Consider the following 27,223-nt stretch of genomic DNA (forward strand, 5'->3'; position numbering starts at 1 on the left):
CTAAAGCAGCTAAATAAACTAATAAAATACAACATTTCATTAAACGACTTTCGAGACTTTGTTGATGGTAGAGATATACAAATTAAATCAATCCAAATTATATAAGTTATCCAAAGTCATATCCAATAGCAACACAACAAAAGTTATATTAATAGTTTAGGATTTATAAAATGTTTTTTTCTGCAAATAAACAGGATTCCAATAACTATCATTATGACAATGTACAATGTTCCAAATATTGCAACATAATCAAAAATGAACGCGGAGAAAGAAAAAGCCAATAATGCTCCAGCAGTAAAACTCGAAGATCGAACACTGTCTACAAATGTCAGTACATTTGAATTTACCATTTTAGCAAGCGTATTTACAAAGTACACATCTATAATTATAGGTGTTCCTGCATTACATGTCATATAAACAATGCTCATAAATATACTCAAAGCTTTGTTGTTAGGAATATATGAAAGAATAATATAACCTGCGCTAACGGCGCAAAAGCCAACTAAGCTTAAGATTATCATTATCATCATGTTCTTATCAGAAAACGGTCTATATATAATTCGTAACAATATAATAGCGCAGATTCCGCTTACTCCAAAAAAACAGATGTTTATTTCCGTCACCGAGAGGTGCATTTTTTCAATAATTAATAGCGGTAGCCAAATGTCTGTGTTAATGAAAAAAAAAGCTAGAAAAAAGTTAGAAAACAAAAGCAGTGCTGAATCGAAGCTAAAAAACAATACTTTCAAAATCTTTATTACAGTGTGTTGGTTTGAATTTATTGATTGAAGTACTGCTGTTTTGAGTACGGTTGTAGCGTTGTTTTCACTATCGTCCTTTAATAACGGTAGTATATCATCGACATGAAATTCATTCATTTTATCAATTGAAAAACTGCTTTTACCTATAGCTTTGTAATCAAACTCTTTAGAAACATCATACACCATTGTCATGGTAAGAATTTCCATAATAAAACATAAAATACCCATAAAAAGCCCGGTAAAGTTTGCGTATTGTAAATGCCAGTGACCTATAAAAATGTTAATATTTTTAAAAGAGAAATTTATGCCTGGGCCTAACATGAATCCAAAATATACCATCATTGATAAAATTGACAACTTTGAACTTATTTCATTCGCTGGGTAACTCCGAACCGTTTCGCTGTAAATAATAGGTTTTAATGCTCCACCAAAACCAGTTATAATTCTTCCTCCAATTAAAAAAAAAGGTGAAAAGGGAAGGCTGTAAATCACATTACCACTAAGCATCCACATGTTGCATATTAAAAAACAAGTATTGATGTTTCGACGTCTATCAACATACCTTCCAATAAACGGTGTTATTACAGTAGATGCAAGCATGTATGACACGGAAACAAGACCATAAATTAGTTTTGGATTGTTTGTAATAATCATTTCTTTTATATATGACCATAATGTTACAATGGTAAGACTCCATTCCATTCCTATAATAATCATTTGAATTGAAAACGCAATGAAAGTATATTTTCTTTTCTGCAACCATTTCTTGTGCTTCTGTTTGCTTATATTCTAAAAAATAAAGTTTTAATTTTTAGCATAATATAACAGTATAACAATTGAAAACTTTTGATAAAAAAAAATTGAATACATTGAAAATACTGCTTTCTTAGTTTGTCCTAATATCACAGAAGCATTGAGAGAATTTACAAAAAAAAATCAATAAACCTTTCTCTAAAAATCTTTAGCGGAAATTAAATTTTTTTAAATATGTTATCTGTATCAATATATTGATATGTCTCTGTACCTTAAACTCTCAAACATTTTACAATAATTGATAAATTTTCAGTTTAATTATATAAAGAAACTGCCGAGGTATTAATTCTAAATATGAACCGTTAAACTATAAATCCGTGGTTATCAAAGCAATCACCAAAGAAAAAAGAACAAAGAACATAGTCAATATATTCATAATTCAATATATTCAGTTGTTGAAGTTGTTTGAAAGTTGTTGTTTTTTGGTTGTTGTTATCTGGTTGTAAAGTTGTTCAATAAATTCAGCTGTTGAAAGTTTTCGTTTTCTGATTGTTGTTTTCTGGCAAATTTTTTTGTTTTATTTTTTTGGTAAATTTGAACAGAATTGTTTCTGATTTGAATTTAATAAAAGAAAAAGAACTTGATCATAATAAAGTAAAAGAAGAAATAATGGAAATTACATTGAAAAATATAGAGAAATTAATTACAAACAAACTCGAAGAACAAAAAAAGAGTATTTTAAAAGAAACGGAGCGCCTGTTAAAAGATCAAGAAAAAATTTTTACTGGTATAATTAGTGCAAATTTAAAAATACTCACTAATCGATTAGATAAAATTGAAAAAGAAGTAGACACTAACAAATCGAAAGTCTTGAGCATAGAAAAAGACCTACGCGATTTTAAAGAAAGTCTTTAACTTTCAAGAAATAAGCATCACGGAAAAATTAAATTTGATCACGAAGCGTTATGAAAAGAAATTACCAATTTAAATAAAAAGACATTAGATCTGGAGAACCGGTCTCGAAGGAATAATTTAAGAATAGACGAGATATATGAAAAACCAAATGAAAATTGGGCTGAGTGCGAAAATGTAGTAAAGGAAATGTTCAAAAATCAACTAAAAATTAAAAATGATATAGTTATAGAAAGAGCTCATAGAATAGGCCCACCTAAAGAAGATAAGAAACCAAGAACTATTGTCCTAAAGTTGTTAAATTTGCAAGATAAAACAAAAATACTTAATGCTACAAAAAACTTGCGAGGAACAAGGATTTATGTTAATGAGGATTTCGTTAAAGAAACGATCAAAAACCGAAAAAAGTTGTGGGATTAAGTCAAAAAGCTGCGACTCGAAGGTAAGTATGCAGTTATAAAATATGATAAAATTTTTTCTAGAGAACTTCGGAAGTAAATGTGTTCGTTCTTAAAAAGAACTCCTTTTTAATTTATTTGTTATAACTAATCATGGCTTTAAAAAGTGACTTTGAAACTCTTGCCTTTAATTTTTTTGAAGCGAAATTTTTTTTATTACACGAAAACTCCGACCCAGATATAAATTATTTTTATGATCGAATGTTCTTAATATTATTATATATTAGAAAAAATCGAATGTTCTTACTGTTATCCAAGTGAATTAAAAGCAATTCTTTTTAAGAATGTTAACAAGGAAAGCAACGTTCAAATTAGAATTCCACACTTAAAATGGTCCAGTCAAGTTAATTATGCGTCTGGTAAAGCTAATAAAATGTTAGGAATAGTAAAACATTCATTTAAAAACTTAGACATAAACGCATCTAAATTATTGTACACCTCTCTTGTAAGACCGCATCTAGACTACGCAAAGTCAATGTGGTGTCCAAAAAAGACGCGAACGTAATGACTTAATCCAACTTTTCAAAATAGTAAAAAAAATAGATAACTTAACATTGGAATACCCACCAGATTTAATAACTTCAAATACGAGAGGTCACAACATGAGGTTTCATAGACAATTTATTAAAAATCCAAAGAGGTACTATTTCTTAACAAATCGTGTCATTAACAGCTGGAATAATTTAGATCAAAACATTGTAGATTCTAAAACACTATATCAATTTAAATCAAAGTTGGACTTATTTTTAACATAAATTGGCTGTTAAAGCCTAGATTACCTAGGCTCCGTACATTGTCATTGTACATGTACACAGTTATTATTAAATAAATAAATAAATATCAGAAGCATTAATTGTAATTTTGAAAAGTTCCAAAATTTACTTGAGGAAACTAAATACTTTTTTAATATTATTTGCTTAACTGAAACTTGGGCTACCTCAAACGACATTCTCATTTTGAAATGATTTCTCTTGAAAGGCAAATAAATAAGCGTGGTGGTGGAGTTCTAATTTACGTTCATGAAAATATTAGGCATTGCTGAAGAAATGATCTTTGCGTTTCTGACGGCGATGGAGAAATATTAACAATTGAGATTATTAATGAACGAACAAAAAACATTTTAATTAGCTGTTGTTATCGACCGCCAGATGGCGTGAGCGAGAACTTGAGCATGTTTTTACAGCAAAAAGTTATTGCGAAAGGTAACAACGAAAAGAAAAAAAACTTTCTAATTGGTAATTTTATTATGAATTGTTTTGACTACAATGACGATAACAAAGTTAGAAATTTTTATGATGCAGTCTTTGAATCTGGAGCAATTCCTTTAATAAATCGTCCAACTAGAGTAACAAAAAATTCAGCAACCTTGCTGGATAATATTATTTCCACAGACTTGTTCAACAGTAATATAAAATTGGGCATCTTAAAAACAGATATTTCAGACCACTTTCCTATTTTTCTAACCATAAACACTGACCAACAACAACAAAAATTAAATAAAGTTATAAAAAAACGTTTTTTTAAACCATCAAATATTGAGTCTTTCAAAAATCAGCTCTCATTATTACATTGGAAACACTTAAATTCTAATGAAAACGCAAACAACCTTTATGAAAAGTTCTTTGAAACATTCACCTCTATTTACGAATCTAATTTCCCAATTGTTACAATTACATTAAAAACAAAACACTTTAATAATCCCTGGATTACCAAAGGATTCAAAAAATCATCCAAAACAAAACAAAAGCTATACATAAAATATCTGAAAACAAAAACACCAGCTAGCGAAAAAATTTACAAAAATTACAAAAAATTTTCGAAAAAATTAAAAAAAAACTTACTATTCAAAATTAATTATTAAAGTTAAAAATGACTCAAAAAGCACTTGGAAAGTATTAAAAGAAATTACTGGAAAACAAAAAACATGCTCAAGCTCTTTGCCACAAATGCTGAAAGTCGATAACAATAGCTTGTATGAACCACAAATAATAGCTCATGAATTCAATAAATATTTCACTGAAATTGGATCAACTCTGTCAAGAAATACCAAAACCTCATTTTATGATTTTATGGTACCTATTGACAAAGATATTTGCTCTGAAGAATTATCTGCCGAACTATCATTTGATGAGTTTGAAAAAGCTTTCAAATCCTTAAAAAAAAATAAAGCACCTGGTGCAGATGAAATAAACAGAAATATTGTTATAGATTGCTACGAACAATTAAAAAATGTTCTTTTTAAAATTTTCAGAGCATCAATTCATCAAGGTATTTTTCCTGAACGTTCAAAACTTGCCAGGGTTACCCCTATCCATAAAGAAGGCGACAGATCCAATATCAGTAACTATCGTCCTATCTCTGTTTTTTCTATATTTTCTAAAATTTTAGAAAGAATTATCTTCAACAGAGTATACAATTATTTTAATTACAACAACTTATTTCATGACAATGAGTATGGTTTTATAAAAGGAAGTTCAACTGAACATGTCATTATTCAACAAATCATAATTTAAAAAATCGAAAACAACTTGTGTATAGTAATGATGGTCAGCAAAGTGAACCCCTGAGCATAACCTGTGGTGTTCCACAAGGTTCTATTCTCGGACCACTACTATTTTCAATGTATGTAAACAACTTAAACAATGCTTCCAAATTGAAAAGTATAATGTTCGCTGATGATACTAATCTTTTCTTATCGCATACTGATGTTTATGAACTCTTTTCAACTACAAACAAAGAACTCAATGTCATTTCTAATTGGTTCAAAGCTAATAAATTAACTTTAAATATTAACAAAACAAAATGTAAATGTAAAAATTCACTCCTGCGCAAAAAAAGGTTTTTTACCAAGTAATATGCCTCAAATTTATATTGATGAAACGATAATAAAAAGAGATACTGTTATAAAATTCTTAGGTGTTTATCTTGATGAGAATATTACTTGGAGAAAACATATTGATCATATAAGCACAAAAATTTTTTAAAAAATTGGCATTTTATACAAAGCCCGAAATTATCTAAACAAAAAAAACCTAACCCAACTCTATTATTCATTTATACACAATTATATAAATTCGCCTGTCATCGCCTGGGTAAGTAGGGTAGGGTGGGGCAAGATGACCCGTGGGGCAAGAAGTCTTGCTTATGTGAGAGTATCATAGAACGGTAATGTTTTATCCCTCTATAATACTATTCATAAAGTTAAAACAAAATCGTGGACTAAAAAATGTTTTTAATATTGCTGGTAGGTGAGGTTTAAATCGGTTTATAACTTTTTGGAGTATTTTGTTAGTAAGTTGCTTCTAATTTTGAATGTTTATTGGATTGGCAATACTTATGCGATTAAGGTAAGAAATGTGTTGTTTTATAGAGAATTTATCCCACAATAATATATAGTAAAGAAAGTTTATAACTGAGCAATAAAATTAATTTTATTTGTATTAAACTTGCACTTACTACAGATGAGGCAAGATGTCCTCGGTTACGTGGGGTAAGATGCCAAAGGGCTTTTTGCGTCGTGGTTTTACGGAATTTCTACCATTTTTAAAGTGTGTTTAGAGCATAAAAATGTTTACTAATTTCGTTATTGACAATGTTTGTATGTTGGTTTATATGTTGATAACTGTTATTCATATTTATAAATAATACTTTTTAAAATAGTTTTATATATTAAGTAAATGTTATAATGTATATGCTAAGTAAAATGAAACTCTATCACATGCTATTGCTGCAATTCAATGTATATTTGTAAAACTTTTACAAATATGCATCGCATTTAGCTGAATGAAGTTGTATTAAAACAACTTCATATATTGTTACATGCGCGTAATACAATTTTTACTAAAAGGAGCTGTGTTTAGCATGTAACATCATATTAATAATTGCAACATCGTGTTATTGTTAATAATCTTGAGTAATTTTGTATGTACATGTAACTTTAGTAAGTTCTTATTTAACTCAAAGAGAGTTAATTTTTAGATGTTATGTAATGTATAAAATAATGTATTAAATAATTATATAATACTGTGTATGTGTTTGTATGTTTATATAATTAAAATTTTAGGGTTTTAATATTTCTTTAGATACATATTTAAATATTACAAATAATGGTGAGAAATTATGTGCGAAAAACACAGAGAGGTGCAACAAATGATAGAATAAAGTCAGGATTAGATATAATAAAGATGGGCTGCAGTCTAAAGAATGTTGCATCAGAATTTAGTATTAATAAAAAAACATTACAATGTCATCGAGATGGAAAAGTAAAAGTAGCTGGTGGTTTATCTCTGGGTGGAAAATTTCCTGTTTTTAATAAAGTATTTCAATTAAAGATTGTTACACAAGTTCAGATTATGGAAACAGCATTATTTGGCTTGACAACAATAGATGTGCGTCGCCTTGCATATGATTTTTCTAAAGAAAAATTTTTGAATCTTTATTAAAAATCCTTTTAATAAAGATTCAAAAATGGCAGGAGTGGATTGGCTGCGAGGATTCATGTCTCGCAATCCACAATTTTCTATTCGAACTCCACGAGCCACCAGTAATAACCAGAGCCATTGGCTCAAAACCTAAAGTAAATCAGTTTTTTTCAGTATACAAGTCATTATTTGAGGAACATAAGTTCCTCAAATAATGACTTAAATAAAACAGCTCTGGAATATGGATGAAACTGGAATCACAAATGTCCATAAGCCTGGAAAAATAATTGCAACAAAAGGCAAACGACAAGTTTCAAAAATAACTAGTGGAAAAAGAGGTGCTACTGTGACAGTTGTGTGTGCAATGAGTGCAAGTGGCACTTATGTCCCACCCTTATTTATATTTCCCCGTAAGCGAATGACTGATAGGCTGGGTGTTGGTGCACCTTCAGGCTCAAATATTAGAGTTAGCTCCAGTGGATGGACTGATTCATCTTTATTCATTGAATGGTTAACACATTTTGTTGCTGTGACTCATGCATCTAAAATTAATGAGCAATTAATTGTACTTGATGGTCATCACAGTCACAAAACACTTGAGGCCATTAACTTTTGTCGTGACAATGATATCCATCTCATAACTCTTCCACCTCATTGTACACACAAGATGCAACCTTTAGATCGTACATTTTTTAAACCATTGAAAGTTGGCTACAATACAGCAGCAAGCAACTGGATATTATCACATCAGGGGCATAGAGTTTCATTTTTTGACATCGCAGGTATTTTTGCAACTGCCTACAACTTTACTGCAAACATTGACAAAGCAATCAATGGGTTTAGAATCTAAACCCATTGATTGCTTTGTCATTGATTGGAAAAGATTTCTCCGCGTCTCAAAATTCCTGCTTTAAGACAACGAAAGAGAAAGACAGAATCAGCTGAAAACCTTACTTCTTTACCTTTCAAGCAGCGACTAGAAGAGCATGAAAACAATGTAAAAAAAAGCAACAAAGCAGTCATTATGTCTATACAGTTTCAAAGTATAAACAAACAAAAAATTTATTAACTAAAAAATATACTTATGAACTTTAATTTTTTTTTTAAATCATTAGACTTTAATGTGAAAAAAGTTGTCCATTCATAACAGAAATACTAAGGAAAGTTATAAGTTTTCTAGGAAATTATCTTAAGGTGTCCCAAAACCTTTGAAATAAGTCCCTCATATTATAATTTTTTTTTTAAAAGTTATGTTATGTTGGGACTCAAATGAAGAGCAATTATATAAAAAAATTTAAAAATATTAACCATTTTATAAAAAACAAATTAGATAAAAAATATTTAAAAAAAGCTTGCAAAAATGTATACTTTTTATTTTTAGTTAAAAAAAAACCTTATTTTTTATGTAGTGAAATCTAAATCAATTTTGTTTTGTTAAATAACTCTTATTGTTGAAACTTTTATAAAGTTTTGCTTCATATGAGATAAAACATGACATACTTTCGAAAACCTTTTTTTTTTAAATAATAAACACCCATTTAATTTTCAAAGGTCATTAATAACCTTTGAAAATTTAATGGGTGTGTTTTTTTCTAAAATTATTTACACTAATGCATTATTGTAAATAATTTTAACTAATGATTAATTAACTATTATTATGTATTTTTTTTAAAGTTTGATCATTTTCTTGCTTTTTGATCACTGATATATACAATTATATATATCATGATATATACTATGATAAATAGGGATGGCTCTTTTACTTACTTTTTTTATTACTTACACGAGTTAATTTTTATCAAAAAGTAAACAACATAAGTAATTTTAAATGTTTTATGTAAATTTACATTTCCGTATAAGTAATTAATTTTTTTGAAACGACTTTTACTTTATAAAGTTTTTTTACTTTCGAAAGTAAGTTATGTAAAAGAAGATTACATCAAAAAGTAATTTACTTTTACGTGTAAAAGTCGCATGAAAAAGCTGTTTACTTTTACATTTAAAAGTTAACTACTTTTGAAAATTACATTACATAATATATAAGTTCTTTAAACTGTAACTTACATTTACCTATGATAGTAACTAATTAAAAAAAAAAATTATATTAAAAAATAACTTGCATATGAAAGTAAATTACATAAAAGTAATATGCTACCAAATGTAAATTAAGTTTGCAAATAAAATAATATTTTTTAAATTGGAATTTTTTATATTAAAAGTAATAACAAATCTTTATTAAAAATAAATTACATAAAATAAAATTAAATTTACATAAGCTTACATTTTATATAATTTGTAAAGTAAATTAAATGTAATTTATATAAAGTAAATAAATTTACTTATATTATACTTATATTACTTATTTTTTACAATAACTTTTAAAAATAACTTTAAATTATTTTACAATAATTCTACAGACATGATCTTGTACAAAAGTAATGCAAAAATTCCCTGTTAAGTTTGAAAATATCAATAATAGGTTTCTGCCCATGATTAAAACCCTTTCTAGTTCCGGTCCACGATAGTTTTAGCTATAATAAACATTCTCTGAATCAAACCGTCTCAAAAATATTCACTCTCTGGCCAACCATTCGAAAGGTCTAGAATTTAGACAAAGCTTAAACAAGGCAGTTAGCAGAAGGCGCATACACCCATGAGAGACCTCAGAAAGGGCAGTTTATTTGAAAGGAAAATAATTGGCATAATAGTTAGTTTTTTTTAACAATATTTTTAAGTAAATGTATTTATTATTCAAAAACTAAGGAGAGAAAGTTTAAACCTGTCCTGAATTATGTGGGCTATAACACAATACCCTGAAGATTAGGGAACCCCGAATCCTTTTAAGTAGACGCTTTATTATGTAAAGATTTTTTGCCACTTTGATACGAAAAATGTCCACCTGCTCAATAATGTACTTTGACCCTAAAAGTCTTGGTTTAAACAACTACGGTACTTTTATATGGGCATGAAAAATTTATAACTTTTCACGTAAATATATTTATCTGCGTGTAGTATCAGTGACCTAGACACCAGTATAAGCAAAACGGTCTTACGGTAAAGTATAAGCAAAACCAGTATAATCAAAACTTACGGTCACTTAAGGCCAGTACAAGCAAAACTTACGGTCCCACAAGCAAATGAACCTAGAGCTGCAAGATTTAGGAGCCTTAAAATATATTTAAAGAGTTTTTTTTCGTTTTTTTTAGAAAAGTTATTGTTCCAGAGAAACAAAAATTGGGCATCTTGGCCACATATGTCTACTGACCAATAATACTTTGCTAGGTCACTGTGTAATATACGTATAACCCGAGCTGTAACTAAGCAATGATTTATACTCAGATTAAGAAATAATCTTAACCTATGTATCCAGTGATTGGACCCTGGAAAAAAAAAACCAAAAATTTTCTACCCCAAATGTGAGGGCAACAAATTAATAAATTTTATTTTTTATTTTCATACATTAAATTTAAGTCGACAGGTTTTAAAATTCAAAATTCAAAGATTATGATTATATAAAGTTTACACCCAAACCGAAAATGGTGGTTGTTTTACATGCAAACCGAACAAGGTGGTTGTTTCAACATTATCCTAAACATTCTAATGTGATATAAATAAGAACATACTTAAGTTTGCACTTAAGTATGTTTTATTTACCAAAAGTATATGTATTAACCAAAATCATTGGTTTTTCATAATTATTATAATATTACATCTCAAAATTTACGCAAATAGACATCATAATATTATTGGTTACCATAAAGTCTTTAAATGTGTTTAATATGTTTTTTAACAACACATTAAAAGACCTTGTAAAGACCTTGTACGTAACTATTAATAATACAATTAGTTAAAAATGCTGTTGAGTATGTAAATCTAATCGGTTTTGTGATAAAAGGAATCGCCGCATTTTCAAATTATGAAACATTTTTTTTACATTGCTTTTCACATGTGTAATATCACGCAATACGTTTATTTAAATCAATTTAAAATTAAATCTTGTATTTTGTTTGATTTATATTTCATGGATAATATTTTTTAAACCATTTTATTTATATGTTAAAAAAATAAAATTATTCAAATTTTCTGTTATTTATGCAATATTTCTTTTGTTTTAGTATGTTTTTTTAGAAAATGATTTCTTTTTTTTTTAAATAACATACTAAAACAGGAGAATTTGGTATTTCAGCTACACGTATATTAATTTTTTAGATATATTCCCAAAAAATACAAAACTATAATTGTCAACTAAAATAAACTTATTAAACTCAAACTTAAGAAAAACACATCATCATCAATCTTTAATGGCAAGTTTTTAATGACTTTATTATGTACGGATATTTAGGGGCTTGGCAATAAGACTATTTTTGTCTTCTTCTTGCCTCCGCCATCCGTATATTTTACTAAAGAAAAATAATAATTTGTAACGGCAAATTTAGAAAAATAAAAAATTATAAAAATTAAAAATCCACCACTGCATTAAAGAATATCTTTTTGTAATAAAAAAAACAAAAATCAATGACGAAATTAAATTTGAAAAAAAAAAATTTTGATAATTATCAAATTGATAATAACAAAAATTAGAATAGTTTGAACAATATTATAATATTGTTTGAAAAATACAAAAAATCTTATAGACTAAAGTCACTTATAAAAACTTATATTTTCTTCGTTAATCTTCAACAAATTTTAAGTCCGCGTCATTTGCTTAAGGTGAGTTTCCACTCATCCGTTTTTCTGCGGAAACGGGAAAGGGAACGGAAAAATAATCACGTGAGCATGCGCAGTTTTCCTTTTGACAAATAAAAACTTTTATTGCGCATGCTCACGTGATTATTTTTTCCTTTCCTTTCCCTTTCCCGTTGAAAAACGGATGAGTGGAAACTCGCCTTTACTTATTCACGTTCGGAGCGAAAGTTAAATTAACTTTCGCTCCGAACTTTTGATTGAGGAACAGAATTTAATTGTCACACGAACTTATAACTTAATTAAAGATAATATTTTAAAACCCCCAAAAGGATTAGAAAGGTTGCTCAAAATTTATATGGTCATAGTTAACTTGTTAATGATTTAGTTTAAAATGTTTAAAAAATGTACCTATATATAAATGTTATAAACTCATCGCTCTCACACTAATGGCATTTCATGCCATTAGTGTGAGAAAATGAAAATAGCGAGCAAATGAAAAGAGCAATGAAAATAGCGATGAAATGGGAAGTTAACATTTTAGGGGTTTATTGTTAACAGACTCCGATTATCCCAATACTTTGAAAAAGCTTTACATGAACATGAATATATAAATATTTGAAGTTTGCTCCATGTCGTTACATAAAGTTAAATTCTTAAACAAAAATAAAAAGCTTGCTACGGGCCTAATTTTAAATATGTGATTGGAACCTGGTTGTTTAAATATTGTGATTTGCACTTTTGTTAACAACAATGCGGCCGCCTCCAGAAAAAATTGCGGAGGCAGAATCATTTGGAGGTCGCCTCCAATAGCTTCTGCCTTCCAACTGACTGCGGCCGCCAAATTGGAGGCGGAAATATTTGCTTCCCGCCGGCGGATGTAATGAAAAATAATTGCTCATTTGCTTTAAAGCAGTTATATATTAACTACACCTTTTTAAGATGCAATTGAGAACTTGAAAGTTGTAATTAAGAAACGTAAGATGTAATTTAGACGATTAAAGTTGTAATTGAGAAACGTAAGATGTAATTTAGAAGATGAAAGTTGTAATTGAGAAACGTGAAAAATAATTAAAAAATAATTGCTCATTTGCTTTAAAGCAGTTAAATATTAACTACACCTTTTTAAGATTTAATTTAGAACATGAAAGTTGTAAATAATCGTAAGATATAATTGAGAAGATAAAAGTTGTAATTGAGAAAAGTTTATAATATAGATTGTCAGAAAAAAAATTTTTGTATTTTTAATTTTGTTGCCTTAGTTTACCTTGTAATTTTAGGTTGGGTCCTAGTTTGGTAAAGGTGACCATATGGGTTGGTTTTCAATAAATAATAATATATAATCAATAAAAAAAAATTAATGAAAAAGGTATTTGAGATTTTGGCGGCAACTACACCTCTTCCAATGAAATATAAATTTCCGCTGCGGTCTCAATTGTTTGTTGTTTTATACTTGACACCTAAAGTTTGCACCAGAGTCACCCAATCGTCATTTCACTCAGCACATTCAATAACTCTTCTTCTATCATTCGATGAGGATAAAACATAATGTTTTCTTTCAACTTGTTCAGTTGTATGTATTTCATGTCTACAAATTGGTTACAAGGTGGTTCTGGTTGTTCCAGAAGTGGGTGTAAACAAATTTGGTGAAGTAAATGCTTGCACGGATTCAATTTAAGAACAGACTTTCTGTTCATAGTGTATTGACAAATTAACACAACGATCTTTTAATTCCATTACTGTATTGCTGGTGCATACAAATGCTAAACTTGATATTATTAACTTATTAAAATGCATGTACAAGAAGATTTTTTATAATGACCTTTAAGCTTACATTGTGAATTCGCAATTACAAATAATGTATTCTCATTTACATATTACGATTTCTTAATTACAATTTTTGTTTTTCAAATTACATTTTGCGATTTCTTATTGAGATGTTGTATTTCTCAATTACATCTTACTTTTCTTAATTACAACTTTCAAGTTCTCAATTACATCTTGAAAAGGTGTAGAAACCAATGTTAAATATTTGACGTAAAGTTTCATTTTATATGATTATTTGCAAAATTTGAGTATTTAAAAAATTTCTATATAAAGTATAAGAAATTTAAAGAAATATATATATATATATTTTAAACTAATAAATAAATAGAATAAATAAGTAGTTTTATTATTCAAAACAATAGTTAAGAGTTGGAGGCTACTTTTATGCCATTGGCGAATAAATCTTTTTGACAAAAAAAAAAAAAAATTTATAATACGTAATTAAAATTGACTGATTTTGGTTTAAGTTTTTTAGAACGAGTTGTCATGCTAAAATTTTTATCTATTCTATCATTTGCCATAACGTTAAATACTTATTTTTGATAATGGATATTGTAAAAGTTATTTAAAAAATCTGCTAATGTTTATTAAAAATTTGCAACCACGCTGTATTTCGCTAATACTTTTGCCAAATTACAACAACAACAACAAAAAATTTATAAACTTTAAATATATATAATTTTATGAATATTATTAATATTTTACTCTATACTTTTAAAACGCTTAAAAATATAGACTCATCTACTTTAACCCGTTTATTAAAATTATTAACTTTTAAAACGTTTAAAAGTTAATAGTTTTTATTTTTTTATACAACTTCAATATATTTACACATCGTTACGTTACAATTACATAATATAATATAATGCAACGTAAAAAATAAAATTATATATAACATAATATTACCACGTATCATAATAAAAAGTGGTTTAACAAATATAACTAAGTATAACGTAAACTAATAAGTATAACGTATAATAATATAAGTGTTTCTTATCATAAAAACATGTTGTTGTAAAGGAAAACTCGTAGAAGTCTGAGAAGACTTATCATCGAGTACCTCTTTAAGTGGTTAAATAAAGTCTATTTTATATTTATATATAATCAGAAGTGGTTAAACAGTATACAGTCAGTGATACACATAAATATTTTAGTATAAATTTTGTTGCTAAGTTTAATACATGTCAATATAATTGTTGATATTAAGTATGAGGTGTTTTAATTTATTTTTCAAGTTGGCAGGATTATTTAATACTTTAAGTTCTATATTTTTTGATATTATTTTGTTATATGGGTACGGACCCCGGTAGGAAATAGAAAGCCGTGAGAAATTTGTTGTTCTTTTAGGCAGTATGAAGTTGCCTGTTGCTCTTGTTATATATCTATTAGAGTTAACTTGAAAGAAATTATCTAAAAAATACGATGGGACTAGTCCAAGTTTGTATTTAAGCATGAATAGTACATTTTGGTAGATGTTCAGAGATGTAGAGCATTCAAGGTTTTCAATAAGGGTTCAGCATGGGTGAGTTTATCTTTATTATAAACTAATCTTGATGCGTGTTTTTGACTTATATAACTAGTACTCAATTTGGATTTGTGTGTACTTGCCCATGTAATATTAGCGTACGTAAGATCACTTTGGGTGTAAGAAAAATAAAGGGATTTAAGATTATGTTGGAACAACATAGGCTAAACTTTGTAGAGTATCCCAATATTTTTTGAAATTTTGGTGTTTATTGTACTTATATGGGTTTTCCAAGATAAATTTTCGTCAATAAGGATCCCAAGAAATTTAGTTGTTTCTGTTCTTTCAATGTTTACCTTATCTATTTTTAGCGAGGGAAGGATAGTTGGTATATTAATTTTTTGTTTTTTGGAATGAAACAGTATGCATTTTGATTTTTCTGTACTTAGTGATAATTTATTTAGTTTCAACCATATATTTAATCTTTTAAGCTCTTTGTTCATACATTCATAAAGATCTTTGATTGAGTTCGAGGAATAAAGTAAGTTTGTGTCATCGGCAAACATAATGACATCAAGTTTATCTGAGACATTTGTAAGGTCGTTAATATATAGAAGAAACAAAAGAGGTCCAAGAATGGAACCTTGGGGGACACCGCACTCAACTCTTAGTAGTTTTGAGTGTTTATAATTATCTGAAAAAACACATTGTTGTCTGTTGCTTAGATAGTTTTTGAACCAGTCAAGGGTTATGTTTTTTATCCCATAGCTTTCCATTTTTTTAAGTAAGATATCATGATCTACAGTATCAAACGCTTTTGAAAGGTCTACAAAGATGCCTAGAACAAACTGTTTTTTATTAAAAGAATTACATATATTGTTAACTAGATCTAGAATTGCGTGTTCAGTTGAATATTGTTTTTGGAAACCGAATTGCTTTTTATTTAGAATTTTATTTTGGATTAAATATTCATACATACATCTGTTATAGATTACTCTTTCGAGAAGCTTAGAAAAGGTAGGGAGTACTTAGATAGGTCTATAATTATTAACTAAGTATGTTTCACCTGTTTTAAATATTAGTACTACTTTAGCTACTTTAAGCTTGTCTGGTACAACTCCTGTTTTAATCGAAGACTTAAAAATTTCAAATATTGGTTTATTTATCGTTGTAAAGACATTTGCCACTACTCTACTACAGATATCATCAATACCTGGAGTTTTATTTAATTTTAAGGAATTTAGAGCAACATTAAGTTCTTGGTAGTTTAGATCTTTGTATTTTATATCGCTCTGGGTATCACTTAGGTATGATTTGAATGAGATGTTGGGAGACTTAATTTTTGAGGCAAGATTAGGGCCAATGTTAACAAAAAATTCGTTGATTTTTTCAGCAATCGTATTTTTGTCACTGTACTCTATATTATCTATGATTATTTGAGCAGGTAAACTATTTGATTTTACTTTTTTGTTTCCTATTATTTCTTTTATAATATTCCATGTTTTTTTAATGTCACCAGTTGCATTTTTTATTTGGTTCGAGTAGTAATTTTTCTTCGAGCTTTTTTTTATTTTTTGTATTGTTTGTAAGTATTTAGATTTTTTTCATTTCTATTTTTTAAATATTTGATGTAGAGTTTTTTTTTTTTTTTATACCTCTGGTAATCCATGGACATTGTAAGTATTTTATTTTTAATTCTTGTTCTATAATTGGAAAGTGATTATCATAGTGCTTTAAGAATATTTCTATAAATTCATTATAAGCGGAGTTGGTATGCCCAAGGTTACATTCTTGGTAAATCCTATTACCTTACTGCCGATAGTGAATCTTTAAACTGTTGAATAGTTAAATTATTAATTTTTCGTTTATAGACTTTGATTTTAGAGTTATTATTTTTTGTATCTTGAAAAAAGGAAAAGTAAATCGGAAAGTGATCGGATATATCCGTTTTGATTACACCTGCTTTTAATGAAGGATCATATAATGAATTGGTCAATATGTTGTCTATTGCAGTGATTGAATTAAATGTTACCCGGGTTGGTTTGTTTATTATAGGAAAGATGCAGTGTTGAAACATCGTCAAAAAAAGTTTTGGTAACGGCATCTTCATCGTACTTTAGACAGTTTATATTTATATCTTCAATACAGAATAATATTTTGTGCTCTTTGTTATTTTTAGGAAATATTTGTTTCATTTATTCGTATAAGAAATATTTGTTTCATTTAAGAAATATTTGTTTCATTCATAAGAATTTGTTTCATTCTTAAGAAATATTTGTTTCATTTATTCGTATAAGAAATATTTGTTTCATTTATTCATATTATTGTTTAATTTATTCGATAGTCCTAGAAAAACAACCGCTCTTACAAAATTTTAATATTTTTTTCAAAATTTTTTTTAAATAGTCAATAAATCATATAAAACAAAACTTTGATGTCAAATATTTAACATTTGTTCTCAGTTAATATTTTAATTGCTTGTTAACTTAAAGAAACGTGCAATTATTTTTCGTTACGTCCGCCGGCTAGAGGCAAATATTTCCGCCTCCAATTTGGCGGCCGCAGCCAGCTGGGAGGCAGAAGCTATTGGAGGCGGCCCCCAAATGGTTTTGTCTTCAAATTTTCTTCCGGAGGCGGCCACCATTGGCTTGCGCCTCTCTATTGGCGTCGGTCTCCAAAACATTTTGCCTCGAAGAAAAAACTAACCGCGGCCGCCAATAGAAAGGTGGAAGCCACTGGAGGCGAAATAAAGAAAATATTGCCGCTAAAAATTAATTGGAAGGCAGCCGCCGTCTGCTGCGGAAGAAAAGTGGAGGCGAGAATATTTACACCGTTTATTAACACTGGTTACAACCAGAGCCGTCTCGAACGGGGGGTAAAGGGGTATCCCCGCCCCCGCCTCCCCGCAAGCTGTTTTATATGTATTTGAGTTAGCACATTTGTACATTTAGCATTTCAGTTGGCAAGTTTTGAAGTATAGTTGGCAAATGTCAAATATCGAGGACCCTTTTGTGTGTGTGTGTCTCTAGTTGGCAAAAAATACAAACAACCCCCTCGCCCCCCCTCCTCAATAAGAGACTTCTTTGGGACGAAACCCCAACTTTAAAGGTAAACAAATTATTAGAGAAAAAAAATAAGGGTACGACCCCCTTGCCCAGGAAAAAAGTTTAACACGCATGTTCATTAGGACTACACAAATGCTGTCAAGATAAAGTTAAATCAAAGTAAAGTCTGAAAGATCAAGCAAAATTTAGAAAAAAAAAAAAGTGATTCAAAAAAGTGGAGTTCTCCAGTTGACTCTGAAAATAATTTTAAGGTGTACTTTTATTAAATTTACACAAATGCTGGAAGTTTGAGAGACCTGGCTAGTCTGGAAGGTAGTCTGGAACGTTTTGAAAAAACACAAGTTAATTCTAAAGCACTATTTTAATTGAATAAAATTTTATTTTTCTAATCATCCATGTGTGGGTTGGACACCAACGCAACAAAAAGGAGGTTATTAGGGTGCCCACAACCTATAGTAGAAGATAGAACAGCTTTCCCTACCATCTTTTTTCAAATAGATTATATATGATAAAACGCAACAAAAGATTATATCTGATAAACAATCCTTTATTCATATAAATTAAATCAGATAGTTTAAATGACTTATAATTTTTTGAAAACTGTTTTAGCAGTCGCTGTCCTTGCAGATACCAAAAATGTTATATTGCGACATATTACCATAATAAAGTACTTGATTGAAAAGACAAATACACAAAAAAAAAACAGGAAAAAAAGCGCGCACTAACGAACAGTGACTTTCAAGTCAACCTTGACAGTCAAGGTTTACACATGCATGAATTATCCATAGCTTAAAAATTATGCCCCTTTACCCCTTCCCCCTTTCAAAGTTTCATTATGGCCACTAACCTTTTTGTGCTCAACAAAAAAAAAAGAAATAAAAAATCAATACCAGCCTCTATTAGCACTCATGCGTTAGGAAGGCCGTCTCTACACTACTGGTGTACCCGCATGTTGACTTTATTTGCTCTTAATTATAATAGAACTACCCTTTATGATATACGTGAAAAAAGATCTTTTCCCGATGCCCCACCACAAACACCGCCCACACACTTCAGAGTATTACCTGAAGTATTACCAAGTGGTGCCCTCAAACAGGCAATGGATTTGAATACGCCATCTTAAAATTTATGTTAAATCAACATGAAATGACTGTTCTTTGAGAAAGTAAATAATATAACTTACATTTTACTTACTTAAAAAATAAAGTATAAAATTTCAAAGAAAAAATTTACTTTTATTTGTAAAAGCAATTAACAACATTTTTCAAATTATGTCTTTTATGTTAGCTGTTTTTGCTAATTAGATACTTTTACACGTAAAAGTAATTTGTTGTTATGATGTTGTTTTATTTTACTTTGTAAAGTAAGTGTAATTTTTTTAAATATTATATTTACGTAAGTTTACTTCATTAATAACTTTTTTTACATTTAAAAAGTAAATTACATTTCGATGTAAATTTTTTACATAATTATAACCAAAATTTCTTTTCAAAGTAATTTACTTTACACGACTTGCCGTTAAAAGTAAGATACATTTACAAGTAAAAGTAAAAATGCAAATAACTTTTACTTGTAATAATAAATTACTCTTTCAAGTTACAGTTACTCATTTAAAAAACTTAACTTAAGTAATTAAGTTTTACATGTTATATAATTTATGTAAAAAAAAAAAGGAATTACTTTTAAATGTAAGTAAATTATATATTTTTAAATGAGTTATTTAAAATAAATTACGCTAAAAAGTAATTCGTGTTTTTACATTTAAATAAGTAAAAGTGCTATCCCTAACGATACATATCATGATATGTATCATAATATATACTATGGTACATATATGTGAACATATTACGATATGCACAACAATAACTTGCAAGAAAATGAACTAAGTACTGATAGAGTACTTAATTCATTTTCTTGATGGAGTACCGATAAGGTACTGACAGGGTACTGATAGGTACTGATGGGGGGCGCTAATTTACATCTCTACCCTCCTAATTTTATTTTTGATTATGATAGAGAATTTTATCCTGATTAAGAACCGTATAAAAACATAGAACATAAAACCAAATAAAAGTTCTCTAATTTGATGTTAAAGTGTCAAAAAAATATACCAAAAAGGCTAATATGCACCATCTTTTTTTATAACACTTTTTAAAAAAAATTTCACTATTTAATTACGCCGCCTGGTTTCTGTAGTCTGAAAGCAATTAAAAACTCATGAAAATTGCGAAAGTATTCATAAAAATTCCGATGCAAAAAATTTGAAAAAAATAAAATGTAGTTAAAAAAAACTCTATAAGAAATGTTTCTGTATTTCTGTTTTAAAAATTAAAATGGTGAATCTTAGACGACCGACTATTATCGAGTTTGATAGCCTTAATTTACCGGAAATTGGTCGCAGGTTTAAAAACAATAACGAGTGCATCCGGTGGTGCAGGGAGTTTAGTTTACTTGCTATAAATATGATCTGTCCTCGATGTAACATCCAGTGCAACGAACAAAATAATCATAATGTCGATGGAAAGATTTGGAGATGCATGCAAAAACAATGCAAAAAAAAAAGTATTCGTGTTGGAAGTTTTTTCGAAAGATCTCAACTGAAACTTTGGCAAATAATAGGTATTACCTATATTAGGACTCGTAGCGCCGGAAAAAGTTGTGGTCTTTCAGTAGAAGACATGCAAAAGGATTTAGAAATTGGTAGCAATAAAACTGTAGTTGATTGGAATCAATTTTGCAGAGAGATTGCCGTTACTTATTTCCTTAACAACCGTGTGCAATTAGGAGGGCCAGGTTTAATAGTGGAAATAGATGAACCACTTTTTTCAAGAAGGAAATACAACCCAGGTAGAATTGTAGAAGATCAATGGATTTTTGGTGCGTACGATATAGCAACTAAAGAAAGGTTACTCATTCCTGTAGCGCACCGCTATGCAGTAACCATATTACCCATCATTATACAATGGATCCGTCCTGGAACTGAAATATGGAGCGATGTGTGGGCAGCATACCAAAGTTTAGCAGCGCAAGGTTTTCAACATGGTACAGTAAGCCATACTTTACATTTTGTTGATTCTGCAACAAATGTTACAACAAACAGGTTTGAGGCCATGTGGCAAAGAAGCAAAGCCGAATTTAAAGCTATGTTTGGGCCACAAATAGAGAAATGATTACCAATTATTTATCAGAATTTATATGGGCGCAACGTTTTAAAGAACACTCTTATTTTCATATTTGGAACCAAGTTCAGGCCTTGTTACGAGATTTCGCTGCGTAGCGAAAACGCGTAACGCATTTCTAAGTAACTCAACTCAGCAAATATATTTTGGATTGTTAGAAGTTATATTGCGTCACTAGCGTCTTTTCAAGTACATGTTTTTTTTTTTATAAGCATATGAAATTTTTGAAACAGGCTCGGGTATGCTTAAGCAAAAAGTTAAAAGAGGCTCAAAAATATGCTAAAGCTTAAGCATATTTCTAATAAAATATGCTTATTTCAATACTTTCTTAAAGTGTACGCGTTACTTAAGGTTAATGGGTATAAGAAAAATAAAAAGTTGACTTATGCTCTGTATTTGCTTTGGTTTTAATGTAGCTGAATTAATGTTATAGTATGATAATAAAAAATAAAACATATATACTATATACAAATGTTATCAATAAAATCAAAGATATGAACTTCGCATTCCTTCTCGTCCGGACCAATAAAGGTGTCATCTGGAAGAATTTCGTTGGCACTTTCATTTATAGCATCATCTACCTCCACTGGTTGAATATCACCCTGATTTCCTATGGGTTGATCACTTCCAGGATCAATGATGGATGGTGGGGGAACTTTATAACAATCAAGGCCCTCTGGTTTAACTAGCGAATCTTCTGAGCCATCAGAAGTCATTAAACATCCAGTCATCGTCCAACATTTCTTCCTTTGCTTGTCATACTTTGAAGTGTTTAAAGGTTTCCATGCTTCCCCTGCCCAATGTGTAATCAAAATTCGTCTCTCTTTTGCAGTCTAGGGCATTTCATTACTGAACCATCTATCAGAATGATTATCTCTATCGAGCCATTTTTGATGTTCAATGGCAATAAGTCTTTTCAGAGTGGCAGCATATCCTGCGTCAACTGGTTGCCAAAGGTCAGTGGCACTTGGTAGACCGTACCAGAGAAGTCCTTTAGCAGCAGCCACAGCATCTTTAAAATCCTCCTGCATCTGTCCCTTCAAGTTGTCCAGCAAAAGAACAAATTTATCAAGCTTTTGTTCTTTTACAAATGGAAGAAGTGTTTTATCACACCAGTGCTTACAGACGTTTTGGTCTAACCAAGCATTTTGCTGGAAGTAAACGTGAATATCTTTGTGCCATGCTAACTTTTCGTCTTTTGAAATGCGTTTTCCTTGACCTCTAAAAATGATGGCTAGCTTTGGTTGCTCTCCTTCTGGGCGAAACATAATTTGAAGGGAACATTGCCTTTTTTCCAATCCTGAGCCGGGTTGTGAGATCCATGTATTATGTGTTGCACCTTGACCCTTGGGTACATACTCATAAGTTTTCTTACCATGAACAACAAAGGGAAGTGGGCTCTGGTCAACATTGAGCCTTTGTCCAGGTTGGTACCGTCCCCATTTTTTGTCGTAACTTGGATCTTTAGAACCTGTTCTGATACACTTTTCTCTGAATGTGGCATCCCATTTCTGTAATAATGGTTCCATTTCTTTCTTATGTTTCCTTTTGTTTCTTTGTTTCGATCTCATTTTTAACTCTTTTTTTTGTAAAAATCGAACTATAACATGAAGTTTTATTTCCACGTTTGGATCAATGTTTAATTGTATATTTCTAGCTTTACTCCAAAGCCAGGAAAAGTTTACAATATGACCTTTCGATCTGGCTTGTAAAAATTCATTGTAAATAGCTTCGTACAGTTCAAGATATTTTGTGGAACGTCTTCCCTTCAGAAACAATCTGCGATAGGATGATTCGGCATCTTTAATAATAGTTTCTTTTTTTTTAAGCCATCGCGAAATCTGACTTTGTGTTACACCAAACGACTCTGCTATAGTTTCTTGATTTGCCTCATAACCATAGGCGTTAATTGCTTCTGCTTTAAAGGCAGCAGTATATTGGTGGCGTTTCTTACCAGCTAATTGGCGAGACTCTTCACTTTTTTTCATTTCACTAACAACTTTGTTGACTATATTATTGAGCACATCTTTCACTGCTAGAGTGATAAGTTCTTCGTTTCTTTGAAGAACTTGTGATTGTGAATGTTTACAATCTTGTTTGCTAATTCCGTGAATAACTTTAACATGAAAAGCTAGTCCTTGTTGGCTTTTAAATAATTTTTTGCAATGTTTGCATTCAACACTAGTTTCAACAGCTTCTAACGGCAATCGGATTGCACTCATTTCTCCTCTGTGCATAACATTTTTTGTGAAACCAAACGCTGCCAATGTAGGCTGCTTTCTCTTTATTATCTTTGACATTATTATTATTATTTTATCAGTATCTGAAAATAAAACTTAAAAATAAAATAAACATTTTAAATAAGGTATTAAATAAACTACACATTAAAAGCGAGAGAGAGAGAAAAAAAAAGAGAGAAATAAAACACTTCAGAGCGACTTCTAAACTTTATGTTTTTATGTTCAAGTATTGAGGTTTAGGTTTTGCAATACAATGACTTCATTACTTCATTAAGTCATTGCATTGCAAAACATAAACTTCGATTTTTGTTGTTTTTGTTGGTTTAAATTTAGAAATATATTTAAAATCTTTAACTAAATAAAATTCTAATTTTTTAAATAGTTTATCAAGGCTCAGGAATATGCTTACATATGCTTATTTTTTTCCCAAATCTGAGCCTCTATATGCTTATAAGCGTTATGCTTATAAAAAAAAAAACATGTACCGCATTGTAATTAAAGTTACTTTATTAACGCGTTAAAAATCATACAAACAGTTAGTTTTTTTATCACTAGAACAAAAGTTACAAATAAAATCTAAGTTCTTATTTAATAAATCATTTTTATTATTTTTTTCAAATATGAACTAAATTTTATTTTGAAAAAAATATTCTTTTCATGAAACGTAAAATAAGGTTTGTTTATTTTCTTATGATTTTACAGTTGGTTTTTGATTATTTTATTAACTGTTAATAAATTTTTTCTTATTTAATTTGTGAACTCTTTTTAATAATGTTTTTAAACGATAGAGTTTTTTTTGTTATTTATCAGTTACCGATAACATATTCTTGATCATAATTTATTTTCATAAATTAAATGAACGTCATTAAAACTTTACGTTATTGAATTAACAATAAACAAAATATCTTATTAATAAAATATTTACATCAAAATAAATCGTGCATTTTTTAAACTATTATGACTAATAATAATTTTTATATTAAAAAGGAATTTATATATTTAATTCCTTAAGATAAAACTTAAAACACTTTATTTTTTTTAACTAATCTTTAATAACAAAAAAAAAAATTATGAAACAAACTTTTTCTTTAACAAAAAAATCTATTAGTTACAATTGCGGTTCTATTAGTTACAATTGCGGTACAAATGCTTACGACTTTATTTCTTCGACTTACGACTTTATTTCTTCTGAATAAACGTCGCGTTAACGATAATCAAAAGATAATTTTAAATATTCTAAAAGATATAAGTTTTTGCGTAGCGCAAAACTGCTGAACGCGTAGGCAAATCGTCTTTTCGCAAGCAAAATGCGAGCTGCGTAACGCTTCTTAACAAGGCCTGCAAGTTGTAGATGAATATCCCGTTTGATTATTATTTTTGTATATAGTAACATTTGCCTATCTAAAATATTTAAACTGTATTTAAAAAAATATGTATATAATCTGAAAATAAAAAATAAAACTTATTGAAATTCGAAGTTTTTTCAAGAAAAAATACTAAAATAAAAAGAAAATACATAACAAATTTCTTCATAAAATGTTTTAGCGGAAAAAAAACCGAGCTATCAAGTTTTTTTAATGATTAAGTTCATAATGTTTACCGCCTTAATTATAACTTAGTCGTGTTTCAAAAAAGATGGCGAATATTACCATTTTTGGTATATTTTTTGACACTTCAACATCAAATTAGAGAACTTTCCTTTGGTTTTCAGGTCTATGTTTTTATGCGATTCTTTATCAGAATAAAATTCTCTATCATAATCAAAAATAAAAATAGGGGGGTAGAGATGTAAATTAGTGCCCTAATGGGGTACTAGTGAAGGTACTGATATGGTACTGATTAAAAATATGAGGATAACACAATTCTAAATACATCTACAAATTGTTTAGGTTTTTATTAATCACTTGATTATATCTTACCTATGTTTATTAAGCATTAATTTATTTTATTTTACATATATTGTTAATGGGTTTTTTTTATGCGTTTTCTTTTATGCGGTTCCTACCTACCGCACAAAAAGAGGTTTGAGTGTAGTTGTATTTTAAAAATCTTTTCGGAGGTATAAACCAAAACGTTTGTAGAAAGCAAAATATAAAGCAGGTGGAAGCAAATGTTATACACAATGTCTTTTATAAGACCAAATCAAAAAATCAAAAGTTCTTACATCTTCATTGTTAGCTTCCATCCTAAAATAGGTAAAACAGTTGCAGTGTTACAATCCACTTGAAACACTTTTCAACTACAAGTACCTTTTCCAAAATAATTTATCAAAATCTTTCAAACGTCAGCTCACGCATAAAGTTCACACCGTTTTTATAATCAAGCACTTTATCAATTATTGCATTGTTAATTCATCCAATAGGATGAATCAACAATTATTCACGCAATAAAATTTTAAAGATTTTAAAGATAGGATTTCTAAAAAATTTTAAAACTATAGAATCGGTTTATAATCATTTAGCTTAATACAAAATTTGAAATTTAACTTTTTTATTCAATTTAACAAAACACATAATTAAACAAAAATTCGTGCAAAATACTTAAATTAAGTACGTCAAAGTATTACATTAATGTGATATTTGAAAAGCTTTGTTGAAAACAAAACTTTTAAGATATTTAATTAAAGTTAATCCAAATGTTTTGTATCATTAAATGAATAATTGAAAATAAAAATCTAAAAATTCTAACAAAATAATTTAAAAGTTAGAGTTAATTGTTTTAATAAAACGAGTAAAACCTTTTTATGTTATACATAATTATTTGGTACAAAAACTGAAAATAGTAACTAGCAACAGTAAAAAAACCCTAACAAAAACTAGTCGATTAACTTTTTAGGTAACTAAAAATAATCGACTAATTCTTAAGTCTAACTAAAATCAAACTTTTTTTTTTAGTCGGCTAAGTAAAAATATATTAATTATATAGTATAATTAATTTATACTGTATAATTATAATTAATTAAAATGATATATAACAGTGGTTCCCAGCGGCGGTTTAAGCACAGGCAAAGCAGGCATTTGCCGGTGGCCTCGCGCTCAGGTGGCCTCGCATTTTTTTTTCTTAGTACAAGTAATATAAAAAAATTTTCTTTGTACAATAAATATAAACAACAAAACTCATTTATTAAAATTCAATATAATGTATGCGTACAGTATTTTTATAAACAGTATTTTTATAAAATATTCAACTTTACATATACATCTATTATTATGTATGCAGCAATTTTTTTTTGCGTTATACATAATGCCTGGCAACCATATGAAAGAGTATGCGGTTTCTAGTCTCATATACATTGACAATGACTGTGACAAATATATCTTTGCCCATATGCACCTACACGTCTCAAAGGCTTTTTCTGTTTTTCCATCCTCCTAACTGGATGACTTTTTGTTTGTTTGTTTATTTATTTTATATAATATTGTCTTTACATTTTTACTGTTGCACAAGACATAATCTGAG

General features: G+C 28.9%; 1 protein-coding gene across 1 annotated transcript; it reads right to left on the reverse strand.

Moving 5' to 3' along the window:
- Positions 1 to 34: 34 nt before the first annotated feature.
- LOC101237375 (uncharacterized) lies at positions 35 to 26,079 on the reverse strand. Its single transcript, XM_065795522.1, has 2 exons — positions 25,929 to 26,079; positions 35 to 1,550 (listed from the first exon to the last, which is right to left on the reverse strand). Exons 1-2 carry the CDS (start codon positions 25,947 to 25,949, stop codon positions 144 to 146), a joined length of 1,428 nt encoding a protein of 475 aa, XP_065651594.1. The 5' UTR covers positions 25,950 to 26,079; the 3' UTR covers positions 35 to 143.
- Positions 26,080 to 27,223: the final 1,144 nt, after the last annotated feature.

The sequence above is a fragment of the Hydra vulgaris genome, chromosome 04 (assembly GCF_038396675.1).
Source record: "Hydra vulgaris chromosome 04, alternate assembly HydraT2T_AEP".
Lineage (NCBI taxonomy): Eukaryota > Metazoa > Cnidaria > Hydrozoa > Anthoathecata > Hydridae > Hydra > Hydra vulgaris.

Bases quoted from the DNA above. Each gene is read 5' to 3' on its own strand.
- LOC101237375 (XM_065795522.1), bottom strand. From the start codon at position 25,949: ATGGAAGCTAACAATGAAGAT. The intron at 1,551-25,928 runs GTAAGAACTTTT...TTTATTTTTTAG, and splicing joins TGGAAGCTAACAATGAAGAT to AATATAAGCAAACAGAAGCA.